This window comes from Primulina tabacum, chromosome 13 (assembly GCF_025594145.1).
Source record: "Primulina tabacum isolate GXHZ01 chromosome 13, ASM2559414v2, whole genome shotgun sequence".
NCBI lineage: Eukaryota > Viridiplantae > Streptophyta > Magnoliopsida > Lamiales > Gesneriaceae > Primulina > Primulina tabacum.
Genome location: NC_134562.1, coordinates 34,769,221 through 34,789,885, shown reverse-complemented (window position 1 = coordinate 34,789,885; position 20,665 = coordinate 34,769,221). Strand labels below are relative to the sequence as shown.

The 20,665-nt window shown below is 35.3% G+C and overlaps 3 protein-coding genes, 4 non-coding genes and 1 pseudogene across 14 annotated transcripts; 6 read left to right on the top strand and 2 right to left on the bottom strand.

The window, feature by feature from the left end:
- Positions 1-118: 118 nt before the first annotated feature.
- Positions 119-5,220, top strand: LOC142522282 (uncharacterized). Its single transcript, XM_075625561.1, has 10 exons — positions 119-397; positions 861-997; positions 1,198-1,329; positions 1,412-1,522; positions 1,926-2,207; positions 2,935-3,134; positions 3,292-3,577; positions 3,823-3,933; positions 4,255-4,446; positions 4,739-5,220. The coding sequence occupies exons 1-10, from the start codon at positions 211-213 to the stop codon at positions 5,084-5,086; spliced, it is 1,986 nt and encodes a 661-aa protein (XP_075481676.1). The 5' UTR covers positions 119-210; the 3' UTR covers positions 5,087-5,220.
- Positions 5,221-6,053: 833 nt separating this feature from the next.
- LOC142522278 (large ribosomal subunit protein eL32z-like) lies at positions 6,054-7,536 on the top strand (annotated as a pseudogene).
- Positions 6,423-6,509, top strand: LOC142523583 (small nucleolar RNA U31b). Its single transcript, XR_012814769.1, has one exon. It is a non-coding gene; the product is annotated as a small nucleolar RNA U31b (small nucleolar RNA).
- On the top strand, positions 6,598-6,677 carry LOC142523565 (small nucleolar RNA Z195/SNORD33/SNORD32 family). Its single transcript, XR_012814752.1, has one exon. It is a non-coding gene; the product is annotated as a small nucleolar RNA Z195/SNORD33/SNORD32 family (small nucleolar RNA).
- On the top strand, positions 6,770-6,854 carry LOC142523566 (small nucleolar RNA Z196/R39/R59 family). Its single transcript, XR_012814753.1, has one exon. It is a non-coding gene; the product is annotated as a small nucleolar RNA Z196/R39/R59 family (small nucleolar RNA).
- Positions 6,949-7,090, top strand: LOC142523577 (small nucleolar RNA F1/F2/snoR5a). Its single transcript, XR_012814764.1, has one exon. It is a non-coding gene; the product is annotated as a small nucleolar RNA F1/F2/snoR5a (small nucleolar RNA).
- A 644-nt stretch (positions 7,537-8,180) lies between the features above and the next one.
- LOC142522277 (uncharacterized) lies at positions 8,181-10,917 on the bottom strand. 8 transcript variants are annotated; one of them, XR_012814436.1, is made up of 5 exons: positions 10,585-10,916; positions 9,436-10,211; positions 9,235-9,361; positions 9,011-9,138; positions 8,181-8,839 (listed from the first exon to the last, which is right to left on the bottom strand). XR_012814436.1 is itself a non-coding variant. In XM_075625531.1 (4 exons), exons 1-3 carry the CDS (start codon positions 10,658-10,660, stop codon positions 9,266-9,268), a joined length of 948 nt encoding a protein of 315 aa, XP_075481646.1. In that variant the 5' UTR covers positions 10,661-10,917; the 3' UTR covers positions 8,181-8,839; positions 9,235-9,265. The 8 variants fall into 8 exon arrangements, 7 of the variants coding, with proteins under 7 accessions (XP_075481646.1, XP_075481647.1, XP_075481651.1 ...); XM_075625531.1 differs by lacking the exon at positions 9,011-9,138 and having other exon boundaries at positions 10,585-10,917; XM_075625532.1 differs by lacking the exon at positions 9,011-9,138 and having other exon boundaries at positions 9,261-9,361; positions 10,585-10,917.
- A 6,938-nt stretch (positions 10,918-17,855) lies between these two features.
- On the bottom strand, positions 17,856-19,625 carry LOC142522564 (oxoglutarate-dependent flavonoid 7-O-demethylase 1-like). Its single transcript, XM_075626026.1, has 4 exons — positions 19,326-19,625; positions 18,878-19,125; positions 18,458-18,782; positions 17,856-18,218 (listed from the first exon to the last, which is right to left on the bottom strand). Exons 1-4 carry the CDS (start codon positions 19,566-19,568, stop codon positions 17,976-17,978), a joined length of 1,059 nt encoding a protein of 352 aa, XP_075482141.1. The 5' UTR covers positions 19,569-19,625; the 3' UTR covers positions 17,856-17,975.
- Positions 19,626-20,665: the final 1,040 nt, after the last annotated feature.

The following is a 20,665-nucleotide window of genomic DNA, read 5'->3' as shown; positions in this document are numbered from 1 at the left end:
TACATGAATCAATTGTTATCCATTGTTGCTACGACCCTATATTTTTGCAGAATAATGTTGTTTCGTTGTTGAAAGATATTTATGCTTAAACGCCACAGACAAGCTCTTCATTAAGATTGTACTCCGTGCTTAAACTGTTGCACGTTAGTTTCAAAGGATATATCTAGCCTGAGGAGAGAAAATAGCTGACCAGTTTTTTTCCACCAGAGAATGCAGACTTCGATTCTCTGTTGTTCTTCAAATTCTACCTTCCCCTCGAATTTTCAGAGATTTATGCTTCTTTCGAAAAATCATCCAGTCAATGTTTGCGCCGCTGTTTTCTCAAGTTCCAGCAAATCACTATTAGCTTCTTCGCGTCCGCGCCAATCTTCTCGCTCCACTAGTATCAACTCTTCTGGTAACGTTTTGTACTCAAGTTCTTACCTTTTCTTTTAGTTTCGTTTGTCATTTATATGCTTGTAGAATCGGTAAATTTGGCGGAGGCTGTCGGGATTTGAGATACTGTTAGAAACAATTTCGTTCAACATCGTTCCCGATTTTTTAGTCTTTATCTGGTTTGCTGACAGCTTGAATTATGCATGATTATCGTCTTCTGACTGCCAGAAGGTATGAAGTTACGGTTTGGCTTATCTAACCTTTTATCCGGTGGTAAATTTCTAATTTTTTATGAAGCCGTGAGGTTCTTGCTACTTGATTATACTTTTTCCTTCTGTTGTACATGATGGAGAAGGAATATGTTGTTGCTAAAATTGCTTGGTGTACGGTGACATAATTCTCATGCACATGAGTTTCTTTTTATGTCTAGCTTTCAGTGATTGCTATTAAATTGCATTTAATTTGCTGTTTCTGTCCACTTTTAGCTGCACCAGAGCTTGTTGGGACCAATTCATCCACTTTGGGATTCATTGAGACTGGTTATATAAGTGGTGTCCATGGGCTTCAAGGAGAGGTTCGGGTAAAGCCTAGCACAGATTTTCCTGATCTGAGATTTTCAAAGGTAGGAAATCATAAGAAGTCACTGAAAATAATGCTCATATAGCCTGTTTAATCATCAGTCAATTCCTCTTTCGCCTCTCTTTCACTAACCCCTTGAAGGAAAACAAATTTGAGTGCAAAAGTGAGATTATTAGCGTATCAATTATTAATGCAATACACAGTGTTATATGTTGTCTAAATGGAGACAACTGCTTCCTCTAGCCAGGAACTCGATGGTTGAAGCAGAAACTTTCAGGAACTGAAACCCTTCAGGAAATTGAACTGTTGGAGGGCCGTGGGCACCCGGGACAAAGTTGGATTCTAAAATTTAATGAAATCGATACAGTGGAACAGGTGTAGTCAGGGATTATTCTTTGAGTATGATTGTTTATTCTGACTCAGGAATGATGTCTTGATGGGAGATATTTTGGTTCAGGCACGAAAACTTGTTGGGTCAACTTTATTGGTAACAGATAAAGATAGGCCTGTGCTAGAAGAAGGCGAGTTCTATACTCGTGATCTTATTGGGATGAAAGTTATTCTTAAGGTATGTTGTTTTATCAGAATTATGCGATTCTTGGAAGAAATATTTTGTTTCCATTAATTTGTTTTACTTTGGCATGCCTTTGTAAAACAAGGAAAGAATATTCATGTATTTTTTCTTTTTAATATTTGTTTTATGTGAAAATGTAACTATTGACTATTGCTTTGGCCATGGCATGAATATACATTGAAATTTTGTCAAAACCACTCATGTAATCTGAAATAATTTCATTATTGTCTCGTGAGTCAAGTGTGGATTTGTTGTGCTATAGAGTTTTTATTATTGTCATTGCTACTTTAGTCGTCACTGAAATAGTGACGACTCTGGCTGCAATTGCTTTTTGATTGAACATTGGTCTTTCTTGGTCTATACATTGACATTCCTTTTACTAATTTGGCCTTTTTAGGAGTCTGGGGAACCTGTGGGGATTGTCGTCAATGTTTTCAATACTGGAGCAAGTGATCTTCTACAAGTCAGGCTTGACTTGTCGAAAAACATAGCAGGTCCGGTTGAAGTGTCAAAAGTTGAGGAATGTGACTCGGGTCCTTTAGCATGGGTTCCATTTGTGGAAGCAATTGTTCCTGACGTTGATCTTGAAAAAAGAGAAATGCTTATTACACCACCAAAGGGGCTACTAGATTTGAACGTTCGCGCACATGAGAGGTCCAAGAAAGAAAGACGTGAACTCGTGAGGCATAATCTTTTGTACTTCACTAGTTGTTGTCAATATATGTTGTTGGATTATATGTGCATTTCTATGTCTAATGAGTCAAAACTCCCATTTGTCTTTCTCGCTGTTTTTGTATCACTTGCTTCTCCTTCTTTTGTGAACAGGCATTTCACAATTCTGTTCAATCAATTTTATTTTTTTTACTACTGAAACAAGCTACATAATCTACTTATTTAAGTTCGAGCAGCGTCTTGAGACACATACCCAGCAGCTGGTTTCTCCTTGTTTATTCTTTTCACTCACAGACACGGTGTGACTCAAATCCAGGTCCTAAGCCATTACGAACTGACTGCTCCACAATTGGGCTAGTTGTTGATCACTACATTTGTGTATTCTTTTGAACTATCTGCATTTGAATCTCCTCCTTGTTCAATTTTTTGGTTGCAGACATTTGCTTCATAATATTTAAAATATGGAGCTACCTCATACTCATTTTATGGCTTTTTACAAAATTTTGCTCCTTTTTTTAAAAATTAAATATACTCATTTTTTTATAATGATACAATCAATAAATTTCTTTGGTCGGACGAGATTTCTTCGGTGTACCAGATGGTGTGAGAAAAAAGCACCTATGGGATCACCTTGGCTAATCATATTTATCAAGTCATAGGCAAGAGTTTGTACCCAACTTGATTTTTGTGAATTTGGTTTGCTTGGTCGTCATGATATCTGCTGTCTGCTTCAGGAATGGAAAGAAAGGAAAAAGTTTCAAAGACAGTTGATAGCAGCTAAAAAGAAACTATGTGAAATGGAGCAGCAACATGTGTTTTATGGATTTAAATATGGGGAGAAGGACAAAACAAGCTTGCTTGCAAATGAAATAGTGACTGTAAATTCAAAATTGCTTCAGCAGGCCCTGCAACATATCGAGACCCCCTCTATAAGGTAAAAGATATTGAAATTTTACTCTGATGTACTGTTGCATAAGCTACATTTAATGTCTCCAAGCACTCCAGACTTATAGAAAGAATAAAATATTTATTTCTTGGATAAAAATTTATTGGCATATCGACATCATATGCTATTTCATTTCTTGATTCAGGCAAAATGTGCCACAGATTTTGAGTGCAGTACCAAAAGATAGTACTCTAAAAGTAGCTGACACTCCTGTTTCTGCTCAAGGTGGAAAACTGTCGAATTTGTACTGGAAATTGCAAAGAGAGGGTGACCTATTGGCTTCTGGTGGCAAGGTTGCCACATGTTTGGTGTTGGAGGAAGTGGAGGAGATTGAAAGAGGTCCTAACAATGGTCTTGTCAACTCCAAGGAAATTGAAAAGGCTTGTCTGCTCGTGAAAGAGTTACTTGATGATCCCCAGAGACTTGTTGAGGTGCTATCGATATGCTTAGCTATGCTATAATTCTTACAAAATTATAAAGCTAGATCCATCGTATATATTTATGCTTGGATACAACTTAGTTTTGCAGAAGAAATGCTGTCATACTATAATCGCTCAACTTGATGTCTCAAGAAGTACTACACTATTGAAAAATATTGCTGTTAGTCGAAGAAGGTTACCCTTTTATGCTACATGATTGTGCAATATCATCTGAATCGTGACTTTGCTTGTTACAGGTAAAAAACCGTCCATCTGTACCTCTCGTGTTCGTCTGTCCTGCTCATTCAATCGGTTCTCTGCAAGAATTATTTTCTCTTCATGACCACTTTGCATTTGATCCTCAAAAGGTTGGACACTTGATTTTGTAATTTTTGATAATTCGCTTTTGGTTCTAGGGTCGAACTATACCCCCATTGGGTGTAAAGTATTTGCTGTGAATTTAGTGTTCTACACTACACATATGTCGAGCAATGTCGGCCCCAGTTCTAGAAAGCAATAGAAAAACTTATGTGCAAGGAATTATTTACTTGTATAGTGGGAATGTTTTATGGTATGCCGTTGACATATGTTGATTTAATCGTCTAACTAAAGAGACATAAAATTCTCACAAAGCACTCGTTCAATCAGCTTTTTTTTCCCTCACTGTATGTCGTCTGAGTTTTTAACAGGTCTGGTTTTTGGAAGAAGAGACACTTCCAGTTGTCAGCAGCTCTCTAGATGAGCATGGCAAACATAAGATATTGATGAAGTCGCCTTGGGAATTCCTACAAAGACCAATTGGATCAGGTGGTTTTATCAGCTTACTTTCATCCCAAGACTTGTTGGACCGACTGAGTGAAATGGGCGTGGAGTATATTGAGGTGAGACACTATGTTATATTGTTTATCATCATGAGCTGTTGATGTATTGCAATTTACATCTTCCGTTTCCTTTTCAATCTCCCTCATCTCTAGAAGTCTACTTCTCTATCCAGATATTGCTTCTGACCAACTTCTCCATGTAACCACAACTTGGGTTCTATCTAGTTTATGCAATTGTCCAGTGACCAAGAAGAAAATATTATATTTAAATTGAATGTGAGATGCTATATACCAATGAATATCAAATTCCTCATCTCTCTCCCTCAACTTGTTTGCTTGTTCTCTCTGACAGGTTTGTAGTACCAGTGGAAAACAAAAACACACACACGGTAGTGCATTTTTAGGCCTAGTTGATTCATGCAAAGCAAACATCGGAATCCGTCTCTACGATGCTACAATGTCCGAGGAACATTTCGATATGTTATTCTCCACAAGTTTTATGAAGAAATGGGTGAACCACATAGACAAACTTCAGTTTGATGCTGTTCTTACGTCTCATTCATATGTTGAGAAGGTTGATAAGGATTGGATAGACATTACGCCGTCAACTCCAAATTCTTACGAGTTCCACTGTTGGATTTATAGTTGCTTGGATGCTTGTTCTCCCAAGAAGATTTGTGTGTTGGATTCTGCAGAATGAAGTGTTGGAACGCAAAAGGGTAATAAAAGTTATGTACGGTAAGTACATAATGCATTCCAAAGGATGTTACGAATGTTTGCATTTTGCTTTCTAAAGGTGTTATTAACATAATTACTTCTTGCGTTGTGATTTTATGCATCCTTTGTACTTCGTTTTGATATTTTTGTATCTAAAAATACAAATTAAATCGAGCAAAAACAACAGAATTCAATTTCGCTTAAATTGTCCACTGCAAGAAGTTTTTTTTTATTATTTTTTAATAAAAAAACTAGAGATTAATTATTTTTTATAATAAAAAACTGGTCGATCCGAACAATAGGAAAAAGAAAGACGCGACATCGATTGCTAAACAAATATATTTATTAATTTGGGTTTTAATAAAAGTAATATGCAAAATTCCAATTTACCATATTTTCTAATTTTGTTAACAACCAAGTTAAAGTGAAAGTCTAAAATTATGTTTCGTTGGAGAATAAATTTATGAAATGATTAAGGAAGAAATGATAAAAACAATGATTGAAGTAGATAATGATAAAATAATATTATGTTTGGTATGATTGTTAAGAATGAGATAATTAAGAATCTTTTGATGAATTGACAAAATTATTCATCCACTTCGGCGGCGGTATGGTGGCCGACGACGGCGGCGGCGGTTGGGGGCGGCGGTTGGCTGTCGACCGGAGGCGGCGGTCTGTCAGGGATCGGCTGGCAATCGACGGTCGGCCGGCGGCGGCGGTCAGCCGACGGTCGGTGGGTGGTTGGTGGCGGAAAGTGTTGGTAAGTTTGGATATAGGAGAATGATAAAATTGGAAAAATAGTATGAGTTAAGAGTTGGATAAATTTGAGATCAGATAGGTTACCTAATGCATCCAACCAAAGGAGCGTAAATTAACAGAAACAAATAGAATGATATATTTTTAAAGAATTGGTATTACTATTTAATAGATCTCAATCTCTGACCGTCCATTCCACATATCTCCAACTTAAAAACCCTAGTGTTTTGTTCAAAAAAACCCTACTGAACCCCAACGTCCCTCTATATAAACCACAGAGCAATTGACCCATACTCACACTGTTTTTGGGCGGCGGAGGCCGACGAGAGTGAGAACCCTAATTTCTCTCTTTCAAATTTTGAATTTCATTCGTCTTCTACGCTTTGTGTAAGCTTGTTTCTGTGTTCAGAAGCTGAGTAGCAATGGCGGTGCCGCTACTTGACAAGAAAATCATCAAGAAAAGGGTCAAGAAATTCTAGAGGCCACAGAGCGAGCGATTCGTTTCTGTCAAAGTTTCAATTTTTTTTGGAAATAATTTTAATCTCTTGATTGTGTATCCCGAGGAAGGTGATGATGTGAATTTGTCGCCCCAGGCTTAAGTTGCATCTACTGATAGATGTAATGTGGTGATTGACATTTTTATCTGATTCCTCTTTGATTAGTTTTGTTTTCCACTATTTTTTTATTTTTCTATTGTCATTTCATAACCGAAGGGTTTTGATGATTGGGATGCGCAGGACGAGGCGTGATGATACATACCCACCTATTCTGTAATTGAATGATGATCTTACAAAACATGCACTACCATCTGATCTCTCTTGCTAACGTCAAGATTTGACATAATGCATTTTCTTGAATTGATTTTTTGTGTTTTATTATTTTTAATTTTCAATTCAGTCAACTCTGTTCATGCAATCAATGATGACTATATTAATAGTATCTGATTTTCAAGTGATTATCACAAACAAATTCACCATCTTTCGGCTGAGATTGCTGATACAGACTATTTTTGTTTTATATTATATTATATTATTTTTCCCCATCTACTTTCCTCTCTAAAAATGTGACTGTCGATTGGTAAAAACTGTATTTTGCCTATGGTATCTAATGTCCAGCATTTAATTTTGTTGTTGGACATTTCGTTTCAGGGCAGAAATTAATGGGAGAACAGGTTGCGACATAGCTAGCTTCTACTCATAAGCTTTCTGTTACTATAATCCTGCTTACATGTGTGCTGACTAAAAGATTTATTGAAATCTTCGGTATCTATTATGGGTGTCTGCATTTTCTATTTAGACAAGTGTTACTGTGTGACTGGCTTCAGCATTGGATATGGATCGGACAAGAAAGACTAGACACTATCATCTTCCAAATGGGTTCAAAAAGGTCTTTGTGCATAATGCCAAGGAGGTGGAGTTGTTGATGATGAGTAACAACAGGTAATGCAGTTTTCCACAGAAATAGATCATTGATTATTTTGTTGTGTTCAATACATTTCTATGGAAGGTACTACTTGGTTTGTGACCACCAATCTTTGGACTGGTGAATCAGGACATATTGTGCAGAAATTTCTGACAATATATCTACCAAGAAGAGGAAAGAAATTGTGGAGTGGCTCAGCTCGATGTCGTTGTAACTAACAAGCTTGCACGGTTGCGCTCACAGGAGGATGAGTAATCTTTGATTTTGGGGGGTGGTGGGGAGCTTATGCTCAAAGCTTGGTTAAAAGTTCATTTACTGAGTTAGATCTGAATATAGGTTTTGTATGCTTCGACTTTTTGACAAAGAAAAAATGATAAATAATTTAGTAAAATACAGTCAATCAAGCCACCAATTCAGGTTATTTCCATGAAGCTGCCTGATCGGGAAAATTTCCACGCATGTAAAGACCAAAATCTTGAAAAATGAAGCCAGCTGCAAGTATATTGTAAATCAACTCACCTAACATCACATTCTTCACCATCATCTACTCTCGAAAATCTCCCCGATATTACCATAATCATACCTCACATTTTCGTAAAAGGATTTTGTATTCTTCCATCCCTTGATACGAATCTCCGTTTGTGTTCGGGGACAGCAGGGATTATTTAAAATGCTCAAGAATGTGTATAAATACACGTAAAAGCCAATGTTAAATACACAATACACCACACGCATTACAGGCCATAAGACACAGGCATAGCTAACACCACCAAGAGGCACCTAGAAGATGAAGCTGCATCAGGAAAGTGACAAGAGCCGTCGAGTAATACCTCAAAAGAAAGAAATGAAAAATATCCTCAAATTATTTGAAAAAGAAAGAAATGAAAAATATCTTCAGATTCACCGTACTCAAAAGTGACAATCTAATTGTATAAAGGGTATTTAAATAATTATATGTATTCAATACATGACACAGAATCACACCTTTTAGAAAGGAGAAGAAAGTCACGCAAATATAAATTCTACTAACAATGCGCGCCTGGTTTCAGCTTGTCAGATTGTCCAATGAATTAAAAACTCAACCGAACGAAGGATGAGTACTGATTAGACATCCATATTCTCATTAATCACGTGAATCAAATGTCTCCTAAATTACATGTTCGAATCCTGGTTGGATTTTGATCCGGATGTTTACTGTCTGTTGAGACTAAATACGGGAAAAGGATCTTGGAGTGGCAGGTCAGTATTTGTAGACCAATAAATAACATCCGAGAGTTGATACAGTAAGGTCATATACGAAGATATCATTCTTGTGTTTTCGACATTATTGCGTTTGAGCCGGAGAGTTGATAAGAGTCACAATTCTCACTCACTGACGCTTGGTGGAAGCTTGAGAAGCACACATTCACCAATTTGGTAGAGGATGCCGATGGTGTTAAGTATTTGCATTAAACCATAAATTGGAAACTGCCAACACTTAGAAATAGAAGGGAACCTATGATAAATGACTCAACAAATTCTCATCATTAGGCACGACTCTGAAGTCCGAAGCAAGACACTGAAAGCAGATACCAACTACATATGATGCAACTTCAAATGTTCACAAGTTTCCAAGAGCAAATATAATACTGTACTGGAAAATCATACCACAGCACACAAAATAAAAAAAAAGTTCAGGTATATCTACTGCAAAAACGATGAGAAAGTAGATGATATGCTAGGAACGTACTGCTGGGGTCTAATACAACTCAAGATCATGCCTGCTATTCTTCGTATCAATGTTTTTATATCTAATCAAGAAAATCGGTCCCATTTTTGCACAAGCACATTCCTTCAAAGCAAGATGATTTGTGGGTTCTGCGACAAAGTATTCAAGGATTTAACATTACTTTCATCCTATTTTCTATAATGTTGGTATTGACAAGAATGAGATGTGCGAGTAAAGATTAATACATCTGAAGCTTCAGAAGATCGCGTACTCGAATTATCTCCCAGACCTTGCAAACACCTCAAACAGTCCACAACAACTCTTCCATGTTGTTGTCTGCACTGGATGTGGAGCAGGAGCCAGCAGCAACACCTGAAAAAAGTTTTGAAAAAATTTGTATAATAGCCGATGAATCACAAGATATATTCCATTAAGTAACATGAAACAAACAGTACCTCGGTAACTCCAGAATCTTTCTCAAGTTCAACTCCAACGTCAGCAGCTACTCTATCATGAGTTTCCTGGGTTACACATTTCTCAGGATCTGGGGTAACAATAGTCTCAATAGATTCGTCCTTCCTCTTCAATGGCGCATCCATGAAAACCATTGAAATGCCATTGTCTTCAACAAAACCTGGTCTTTCCTCCTCGGATTCCGTGGGTTCCGATATATAAGGGGCGATAGATATATCTGTCTCCACTTTGTCGCCCAAGGTTGAAATGTTCTTTAATTCCTCAGCCGGGAAGTTTTCCACAACTGAATCAACTCCATCATCAATCTCAGCACTGACTATATTCTCAGCTGGCACTCCAGACAAAGATCCATCCCCACTTTCCAACTCGACAACCGGAGTAATATCTATTGCAGCTTCACCTTTCTTGATACGATGAGACTCGTCATCTGAATTGCAACGGCTACTATTTCTACTACTGGAGCTCCCAGACGAACTTCCATCAGATTTTTTACTAGATTTATCCTCAATCTCGAATTCCCTGTCAACTGGAACAACATCGTCCTCCGCAATACTAGGCTCTTCACCATCCTTAATTTTCAATGCTTCTTCCGAGGGAGTATGTGAAATGTTCTCTCCCTTCTCGTTTTGTTCTTCGTCCTCCTCCGTCAAAATGTTGTTTTGGTGGCTATTGTGGTCGTGTGAGGTGGGAGAGCTCAGCTCCCCAACATCACTGTCTTTGTCATCTTGCTGCTTGACGTCGTCATCCCCTACCGTAATTTGATCCATTTCGAAACAGTTAAGAACAAGATCGAGAATAACAACAAGGTTAGAAATCAATAACTAAAATTAACAAGGACAACAAATATTAACATAAGACCTTTAAATCCGATCTCAACTACTGCTCAAAGGAAGCAATCATATCGATTCAAGACATGAGCATACATCACAACAATAGAAAATGAGCTAAATCAATCGAAGAAACACATTTTAAGGGATACCCTCGAAGCCCAATTGATGCAAACCCAACTGTAAAGTTAATAAAAGATGTAAGAATAATTAAACGTCACATGGGTCTGTACGAGAGAACCAAACAAATCAAGGAAAAACAACCCTTTTCAATTTAAAGAAAGAGTTTTATACCATTAGAGTGATTAGAAAGAGACTGGTTTTCCTTCTTTTTCCTGGCAGCTTTTCGCTTCTTAGAACCAGAGGGCATATTTCTGGATAATTATATATCTAACTAATTCAGGTTGATTGAAGGCAACTGTTGTGGACCAAACTGGATCGTGGGTGGCCTGAAAAAAACCTTCTTGATCCTCTCTCTCTCCACCACAGCTTCTCCCTCTAGCTTCGCTGGTTCTTTTTGTTTTGTCGCATGTGTGTTTATCTTTCTTGGATTTGGTCTTGGATTTCAAAAGGAAATAGTGAATTATAGTGAAAAAAAGAGGTGGTGGTGGTGGGGTTTGGTTGGCCTATCGGGGGCCTAGATGATTCCAACGGATTCTATATGGGTTGGTGAAGGGTTTTTGAATTTTTGTGTCATCATTTTTCTGATATAATATAATTACTAGATTTTTAATTGTTGTTTAATTAAGATTTAATTTAAGACAGCCCACAAATTACTTCACATCTTTAGGGGCTTGTTTGGATTGATGAAACCTCCGAGGTTTAGCACTTTAATTATTCATCAACATATGATAGAGAATGATATACGTCACTTCTCACAATTTTGAATCAAAAGAGAGATTTCAAGAAATGAGATTTATTCACTCTTATTATATATTAACCAAAATTTCACCATTGATACGAGTTTTATATAGCTATGTGATTGTGAATTATGGTTTGATTAGTGCAATATCTTGTGTAAGCATAAGTCAAGAAAACTAGCATGGACTTGTAAAATTATTCAATTTTTAAATTGAATCTTGATTGCCCAAATATGAAAGCACACAATTCAAACTATTAGATATTGTTTGATGTCGATGATAATTCGATTAAATTATTATACGTCTTTATGTTATTTAATATTTGATTCAAATTTTATAAATGATTAGAGTCGTTCTTTATTTTATGAATCAAACAACGTCTTAAGGTATAAAAAAACAATACATTTATAATCCAACTGAGACACTAGTTTAAATTATTAAAATAATTGTTAAGCAGCAATGCAATGTTTCAATTATAAGTCTAAAGGTCTCATAAAAACATTTAAATGTATCTTTATAGGGTTTATGCTTTAAACAAACGGGGGATTGATCTTGAACTATATATCCTTAGTTTTTTTTTTTTCCTTCCATAAGTTAATATCCTAATCTTCTATTGCCATATTCAACTTGTTTTCGAAAAATAATGATGGCGATTAATGATAAATTTAAAAGGAGTAATGGTACATAAATAATATGAATAAATCGGAGATCATTTTACTAGGAAGGTTTATTTGAATGTTATGCATGGAAATGACATTAATTTAAATTAAATTTTTTTACATGAACAAACGTCGCAAAGATTACGAGTCGCCGAGGTCGTATATAAATCATAATATTATTAATACGTTAATGTATTCTTTGAATCAAATTTTGAAACTGAACATATACTCATAGACTTTAGGTTTCTTTGTAAATAATAATTGATGTGATTTGTAAATATTGTATCTCGGGACTGTTGGATCTCGGTTTTCTACGCACCCAAACGCAGCGGAAGTTTTAAAAATTTTTGTATTTATTTTGACAATCAAAATATGTTTTGCTTTGGGCGCTCGATTTTAACAAAAACATACATAGGATGTTTAGTAATATACATTTAGTGAACAATTTTCACTTGGCTCCAACTACGCCGGTATAAGCGAACGTAGCTCTTGTTGTAAATCCCACGTACGTTCTTCAAATATCTTTTCTTCAATCTCCTAATCCGGTCCACGATCGAATTACTTGTTCCTCTTCTAACTTGCACTAGCAAGTGTAGAAAATATTTTGCGTTGAGATAGAACACAAAGAAAAATCGACCCAATACCTATCCAATAAAGTGGCCGAAACTTCCTTGCAAAAGAAGAAAAAAATTTCGAGAGCAGCAATTGGTTTTTCAAAATTGGAGAGCAAGTTTCGAATCTTCCCAATTAATAAGAATAAAAATATTCTTATTATTTCTTTAACCATCATTTACTTAATTAATTTATTTAGTTAAGTAAACAAAATATTTGGAAGATTATGCTTGTGGATTCTCGAAAATCTCACCATTCAAATCAGTGGAGGATTTGATTTTAGGTCAAAAATTTTAGAATAAAAAAATTCCATGACCTAATTACCATAATTAACATTAATGAGCTTGATTAATTAATTGGACTAGTCCAACTAGTTTAATTAATTAATCAAAGTCCATTAAAAACTTTAATTATTTAGTATGTTGGACTTGTACTCCTACAAGCCCATTAAACATACTTCCCACTATATTTAATAAACTCAACTTTTGAGTTTAATAAATTAAATTCTTTAATTTGATAAATTCAACTCCTTGAATTTATTCTCTCCAAATTTCATAAATTCAACTTCTTGAATTTACTATCTCATAAATTCAACTCCTTGAATTTTTTTTCTCAAAATTTAATTATCATAAATTCAACTCCTTGAATTTACTATATCATAATATAAATTCAACTCCTTGAATTTATTCTCTCAATGTTTTCTATAAATTCAACTCCTTGAATTTATTATCTCAACGGGGACAAAATAATCCAGTACTTGTGTGACCCTCAATGGTTCAGGGATACAGCTAGCCGTGGGTTCACAACTCCTTGTGATTCAGGACATAATCCTTTATTCGGGCTTACCCTTATTTAGCCCCATTCTTTTCATCAACACCTTGATCAAGAATGTCAGAACTCATTTCTGATTGTACCCATCGGATCATGGTAAGAGCGTCTAGTAGCATCGCCCCATGATCCCCTAGGTATCACTGATAGTGCCTGCAAGAACCAGTCGATTATGATTAACGTACAGTACGGTCCCTTCATCTCATATATCCCGATCAATCTGCAACCATTGGTTCATCGAGGGTTGCATAATAATTCGATAACTATGTGGTAACTATAAATAGTGGTATCGCATGTATCATTGGAGAACTCCTTCTCTAATGTACATCTCATACTCTGGCCAGAGATTTCACGCACTATTATTTCATTAGATCACATAGGATATCCACACCCGTAGGTGAGCGGTGAATCCCCGAATACAATGCACTGGCTCCTATATGTGTCGCAACTGTACCCAACCTCGCCACCTGATGACTCTCCTGGAGCCGGTAAACGAGTCAAAGCACAGCCCTAGCATATAGAGCCTCAGTGTTGTCCCGGGTCGTAAGGACTAATGGTGTACAATCATAACCACAGACTTATCCTCTCGATGAATGATAACCACTTGGAAAGTCCAAGGGAAGGTTGTTCGGTATAATCATCATATGACTACCCATCTGCATGTGTGGACATCTCTATGCCCTTACCAAGAAACGCAGTACACAACACACATATGCTAGTCTCGAGCTCAAGCGGCCTTTATCCCTGTTTTAGGCGGCTGAATCGACTAGGAAGGAATTTAGAATATGCAATGTTTACAAATGAGTTTCAACATCGAATTACGATTCATTTGTATTAAAGCATAATCAAGGACTTTATCTATGCTGTTTGCATGAGTATACAGATAAAGTATAACGAAACCATTAAAAGTTAAATTATATTAAAATAAAGATTGTTTATTTCACTTGAGTCAATAAATTCCCTAGCCAACCGTTGGCTTGCAGGACATCTACTCTAACAGGGACTTCCCGAATTAATGTTATTATATTTCATTTCAAAAAAAATAAAAATTGATGTGACCTTTTATATTTATGCACCATATAACAAATTGGATTAAATGTGGCACAATCTTGAAAAATGGGTGAGTGGGTATTTCTGGACCTTTATATTAGCACATCAAATTAGCGTGGCCTACTTACAAAGTTTGTTGACTAAGTAGATATCATATGTACATCTGTCCGTTTTTTTTATGTTTGTAAGCACGCATATATGTTTTAGATTTTAGATGTAATATTTTAATTAATGAAATTTACTAGTTTTTTCCTTCACAAATATCAGAATCTATTAATGAATTTATATATATATAGATTTTTATGGTTTTTGCTGAGTGTGAGTCTGGAAATATAACTTCTTTTGTACATTCATTAAAAAAAAAAGATTTGGTCATGACTCTATGTAGCAACCCGCAATTGTTATCCTCGGGTATGTACTGAGTAAACCTCTGAGCTAACGTAATAGTTTACAAACAATATTAGATAATTAAATCGTATTGAACAAGTTTTTACGACAAGATCGTTGGAAAAAATTTTGGTAAAAAGAATGAAAAATGAAACAATCATTTATTCCATCAAATTGTAAACTTTTGAGCTGCACAACATTAATGGATTTGCCACTTGGTGATGAGATAGAAACTTCGGTACCAATCACATTTTAATATATATTTTTTTATTAACATGAGCAATTGGTACAAGAGTAAATCTCTTGTGAGACGGTCTCACGAATATTTATATGTGAGACGGGTTAACCCTACCTATATTCACAATAAAAGATAATACTCTTAGCATAAAAAGTAATATTTTTTCATGGATGACCTAAATAAGAGATCTGTTTCACAAAATACGACCCGTAAGACCATCTCAAACAAGTTTTTACGTTGATATATATACACACACATACAATCAGAATATGCCACAACGTGCATCTAGTTTTTGTTGGAAAAATGAAGATGGGGTAAACCGAAACTCATATTAATACATGTACGGTTTGGGAAATTAACATGAATAGTGCATATAATTATAATTAAATGAAAAAATTATTAATTTTAGGATCATTCTACTTGAATTATTGACCTTTCTTTGGATGATAATAATATTTTTTCTAGTCCAAGACATTTATTAATAGAAAGGAATCGATTTTCACAATCCAAATGCTTCAACATTTGTGATGTAATATTTTGCTAAGGACCAATGCAATGCCTCGGCACTTTCATTTTTTTTCTAGGACTGTAAAAAATGAACCCGACATGGGTCGATACGAAAAATATTGAGTGTTGAGAGTTTTAGGCTTGGATCAAATAGGACTGGACCTGAAATCTGAACCAGAAAGAAATTAGTTTGGCTTCGAGCTTGATGCCATGAACTCAAGCCGGACAACTTCTTTCTCGAGATTCTAACTGAATTGCATGTCACACCGGTCAGATGGTGTCAAGCCTGACAACCATTACGAAGTTCGAGCTGCTCCCAAGATTCAACATAAGATGCTCTAGCTGCATATGGTTCTCGAGATGCTATACTTAGAGGACCAATCAAACTTTGTTGCAGATTTTAATAAAAATTTAAAGGTTGAATAAAAAATTGTGTCTCAGGAACATGAGATTGTCTTTTAGTTCTCCACATTCTTGAGTTAATTGAAGAGTTTTGACTCTTCATATTCTTGAGTTAATGAGAAGATTAATTGAGTTAATTTTCCATGACTCTTGGTGTGTATTTTGGGGCTTATAAATAGTGGGTTCATTTCCTCATTTCAAATACATGAAAATTTTATCTCTTTCAAGTACTCTCTTGCATTTCATATTGTTATTTTTCCATTTGGCCTCCGTTAAATCTTGGTGATAAAGTAAAGGTACGTTTTCAGTTCGCCGTAGTAGTGTCTCGTGCTAAGTCACTGCTGGTTGTTCTGTTGTATCCTGGGAAACAGACGTCCGCTGAAACCTCGAAGCACATACCGGAGAGGACAAATATGTTTTAAGGAAACTGTACATGCTACAGGCCTCGGTTTGATTTTGCTTTCTTTTACACAATAGTCATACTGTAAACATCATACTTGTTTCGATTATTGCTCTATCTCTACAAGTTAGTTTCTACGCCACTGATTTTAGCAATTTTTCTAACAAACTTTTCACAAGTCAAGCGGGACTGCTTCAATCTTCATGAGGAGTCAAACTGGACTTCTTTAATGATCTCTTGCTGCATATCTGTCTCTAGCCGGAGTTCTAGTATTTCAGGATAGATCCTACCTACCCTCTTCCAAGAACAACTTTTACAGAACTATTACTTGAGATATTTGGAATAATGTCAGTGCGCATTAATTGCGATGTACTGTGAAGAGAAAGAAGTAAGAAGACAAGTTGTTTTTTGCATCAGGAAAAACAAATGTTAAACGTTGTAAAAACTTGAACGTTGAAAGAAGTTAACTATAAAGAGAGAATGCTTCTATTAATCATTTGAGAGTTCGTCAATTTTCTTACAACAAACAAGTCAAAAACAAGCTCACAAGTATTCTCGGCTATCAAAAACTCAAGCACAGCATATGTCAATCTTCAAGTTGCTCACATAGCTCTCGATTAAAGCTCAATAAGATCTTCAAGGATCTTTCAGTGCTACTCAAGCACTTGAGTTGATTTTGTCAAATTATTTGTTAGAGTGGTGTTGTTTTCTTTCAAATAGAAGAAAAAGAAACGCAGAAGGATTCAACATTTAAAATTCTATAAGAACATATGTCATTCATTTTATGTACTTTTTTTGCTATCTTAACTTATTCATTCCGAAGTTAATCGAATATAATCATTCACTAGATCCAGCATGACCTTTTCGCTCTTTGAAAAAGACTTTTCAAGTGTTCAGTTGCATCTAGCTTATCGAGAAAAAGGTTTTTAATAGCTAACCACTATTAAGTTCAGCTCGAGAATAACTCAAGTTTCCGAATTTTTTTTTAAGTATTCATTCACCCATCTCTAAACACATATTCGATCCTACCAACTCAGAACACCGCATAGATACTTTGACTTCGAAACAAATTAATTAGAAATTTTCAATACCAAATTTTAATAATTGAAGTCTAAATTTCGATTACCTAAACTGTTTACGATGATATCAAATTGAAACAGATGAAAAAAATATAATTACTTTGTGTATATAGACACCAATATATATATATTTTAAAAATGAAGTCATTTTATGTTTAAAAGTACTGGAACATATAACTGAATAAATATTAGTTTTTGATTTATTTGAAGATAGTTAAATTTTTTGGCCTCCCTTGAGGTGTAGGTGAGGCGATCGTCTCATATGCTTCGCCTCAGGCACGGGCTTGAGTTCGGACTCAGGTTCAGAAATATTTTTAATACACACTTCAACCATATCCAAACCCAACTGTATTGACAACCTTTTTTCTTTCTCGTGAATATTATATATGGAGAATTGTCCCTTTGTGGAAGTTATACGGTGGAGCAAAAACTATTATCTCCAACAGTTTTAATCAATTATATAAATTATCTGGGCCGATCAGTCCTCATGGGATTATTGCAAAACCAATTTATTTATATCAGCAGACACTTATTGTATATACATCATGACTAACACGTGTATATATACATATATACATGTAAGTCATGATGCATTAGCTGCGATGGCTACACCACACATATTATATATATGACACCTTGTATGGCTAGCAAACATAGATTATTTTAAACTCTCAAGGTGTCCAAGTATGATTTCCCGTCAAGCTCCCGAGATAACAGTCCCTTGATATAATCAGCAAGGCCAATTCTCTTGAATTTTGCGGGAGTCTGTGGGGTTACAAGGCTTGGAGCTGGACCGAAATCGCCTTCCAGTTTAGGGCTCATGAATGTGACCAAGGACAGCCTCTCTTGTTCGGTGTTCACTACTGCTCGATGCTCGATGCTCTCGTATGCACCATTCGTCACCATCTGTCATTTGTCAAGAAATGTAGTTACCTAATTAACAAATTCATATTTAAAATCAAATTTAAACTTAACTGGGCTAGGCGATTGAATGATTACATAGATTCCCGATTGTTCAGTTTGTTCAAAAGTGTATATATATATATGGTTCATTGGAGCTAGAAGACCTCAAGTCGCAATTCAGATCAAGCTTGTATATATACATGCATGATTCCTAGCTAGTGGAAGGCATAATGCATGTGTACCTCCAAAATGTCTCCGACATTGATAACAAATGCATCAGGAAGAATAGCAACGGGGATCCAAACCCCATTTTTCTTGACCTGTAGGCCTTCAACATCATTGACTTGGGAAAGAATTCCCAGGCCAATGTAGTCGGAGTGAGGGCTTAGGCCGGTGACGAGCTCCGGCTGTGGGCATGGAGGATAGTAGTTCATCCTCATAGCCTGCAAACCCTCTTCAAATAGCACTTTCATGTCTTCTTCTTTCATATTCAGAGGTCCTGCGACCAGGTAAAGAATCTTCTTGGCTAGGATATATATTTCTTCCGCATAAGCATCAATTGCATCCCTGAATACATTTTTTAAACGAGGATATATATTATATATACGGAGTTAGTTTTTGTACGTCTATTTCAATAATCGAAACTGAATAAAAATGGAGACCTGAGTTTGTGTGGAAACTCTGGAATCAAGCGCTTCTTTCGCAAATATTTTGGCAAGGTGACGACGTAGAACATGTCCCCCCAGTCAAGCTTCTGTTCTTCTTTAATAACAAAGACTTGCCCGTAACCTTGTACGTCTCCTTCTTCTTGACTGAACCTCTTCTTTTCTTCCATAGGCAGAAGGAAAAATTCTTGCATTCCCAATTTCATGTTTTCCACCACTTTAGAGCTCACTCCATGGTTGATCAACTGCCATGATATCAAAATCAAAGAAACATGCCGTACGTTATTGAAAATACACTAAATAAAAGTACAAAATCGATATATAAAGTTTTTTTTTTCAATACTACGTACCATATGAAATTACGGTTTATCTGATATTAAATAACAAAACATAACATGATACCAAAGTTAGTCCCTATAATATATACAATAAAACATTAATATACCTGAAAGAAACCCCATTCTCGGCATGCATTATGCATCTTATCAAGCTCCACCTTTGAATCTCCGTCCAACTTCTGCATATCAATAACTGGAATCTCAGTCGAGAAAGAAACATTGGATAAAATCGACTCCTTTTCGTCGAAACGAACATATTGTTTCGGGATGGTGGTCGATATCTCCTTGGCCAGTTCTTGCACACTAGCCACCTTAAGTGAACCTCCGAGTTTCTGGAGCTCAGATTTCATGTCTGCCTTTGATAATCCTCTATCCACAGATCTTCCTCTATTTATACTAAATATTGTACGTGAAAGTGTTGCAGTTTGAGAAAATTTTGAAGATGTATATTTTTAAATTGTGGTGGCGGGTCACTTAATTTATTTACGATTTGGTGAAAGGAAAATGATCATTTTTAATTAAATTCTTTGTTCAGCGGTCTTTTTTTGACTCTGTGTACATGCATACGTAATTAGAAGAGAATCTACTTTATACTATGGGAGTGCGAGTGTATGATGTTTAAATGGGTTCAATTAGTATTTACGAGACTATGCTTAAAAAATCTTTTTAGTTTTTACCATAATTTTAATTATATTAAACCAATCCATAAATCTAACCACACAAAAAACATACAAAATTTAAAAATAAATTTATAAATCTTAGAAATTTTTTTCACTATCAAGTCAATCAATAAATTTTTTTAAAAAAAACACGTAAAAAAAATACAAAAAGTTCAAAGGTGATCATGCATGGATTAAAGAATGTTTCGGTGCCTTTAGAGCTTTTTTTTTTAAACATCTATATTATCGAAAATTTAATATTTAAAAAGTTAACTTTAATTAAAAAAATAACAAAAGGTAACTTATTTTTTTAGAAAAAAAGTTAGCTTAATATTTTGTCTAGAAAAATCAGGCTTAATCGCACTTTTCATGTGTTAAAAAAAACTACTATTTCATCATGCGATGCACAGAGTATATCTTGTATTTAATATGATTAAAAATTGAAGCATTTAATCAAAACTGACTTGGATATTTAAATATTTTGTGTGGCTTTTGGAAAATTGATTTTGTGTAATATATTTTTTAAAATGTATTTCGGAAATTGTGTGTGACTAATGAAAATATTTATGTTATACATATATATTTAAATCAAAACATTTATTTAAGACTGATTTGAGACAGCTCTATTTTTGAAATCTATTTGGACAAGAAAATATCTTATTTATATTTTTAGCAGACTTTCTGCTTTTATATGTTTAGATATGAAACTTAGCTTATACAAGTTTTGATCGGGTCATCTATATATACAATAAGATAACCCAAATTTTTATATCTCAATACTTTGAATC

Excerpts from the sequence above, each read along its gene's own strand:
- LOC142522564 (XM_075626026.1), bottom strand. The coding sequence starts at position 19,568 with ATGAAATCTGAGCTCCAGAAACTCGGAGGTTCACTTAAGGTGGCTAGT. Across the intron at positions 19,126-19,325 it reads GAGAATGGGGTTTCTTTCAG|TTGATCAACCATGGAGTGAG; the intron begins GTATATTAATGT and ends ATATCATGGCAG. Across the intron at positions 18,219-18,457 it reads ATGTCGGAGACATTTTGGAG|ATGGTGACGAATGGTGCATA; the intron begins GTACACATGCAT and ends GACAAATGACAG.
- LOC142522282 (XM_075625561.1), top strand. The coding sequence starts at position 211 with ATGCAGACTTCGATTCTCTGTTGTTCTTCAAATTCTACCTTCCCCTCG. Across the intron at positions 2,208-2,934 it reads AGAAAGAAAGACGTGAACTC|GAATGGAAAGAAAGGAAAAA; the intron begins GTGAGGCATAAT and ends TGTCTGCTTCAG. Across the intron at positions 3,578-3,822 it reads ATCCCCAGAGACTTGTTGAG|GTAAAAAACCGTCCATCTGT; the intron begins GTGCTATCGATA and ends TGCTTGTTACAG.
- LOC142522277 (XM_075625531.1), bottom strand. The coding sequence starts at position 10,660 with ATGCCCTCTGGTTCTAAGAAGCGAAAAGCTGCCAGGAAAAAGAAGGAA. Across the intron at positions 10,212-10,584 it reads TCTTTCTAATCACTCTAATG|GGGATGACGACGTCAAGCAG; the intron begins GTATAAAACTCT and ends AAATTACGGTAG. Across the intron at positions 9,362-9,435 it reads GAGTTACCGAGGTACTGTTT|GTGTTGCTGCTGGCTCCTGC; the intron begins GTTTCATGTTAC and ends AACTTTTTTCAG.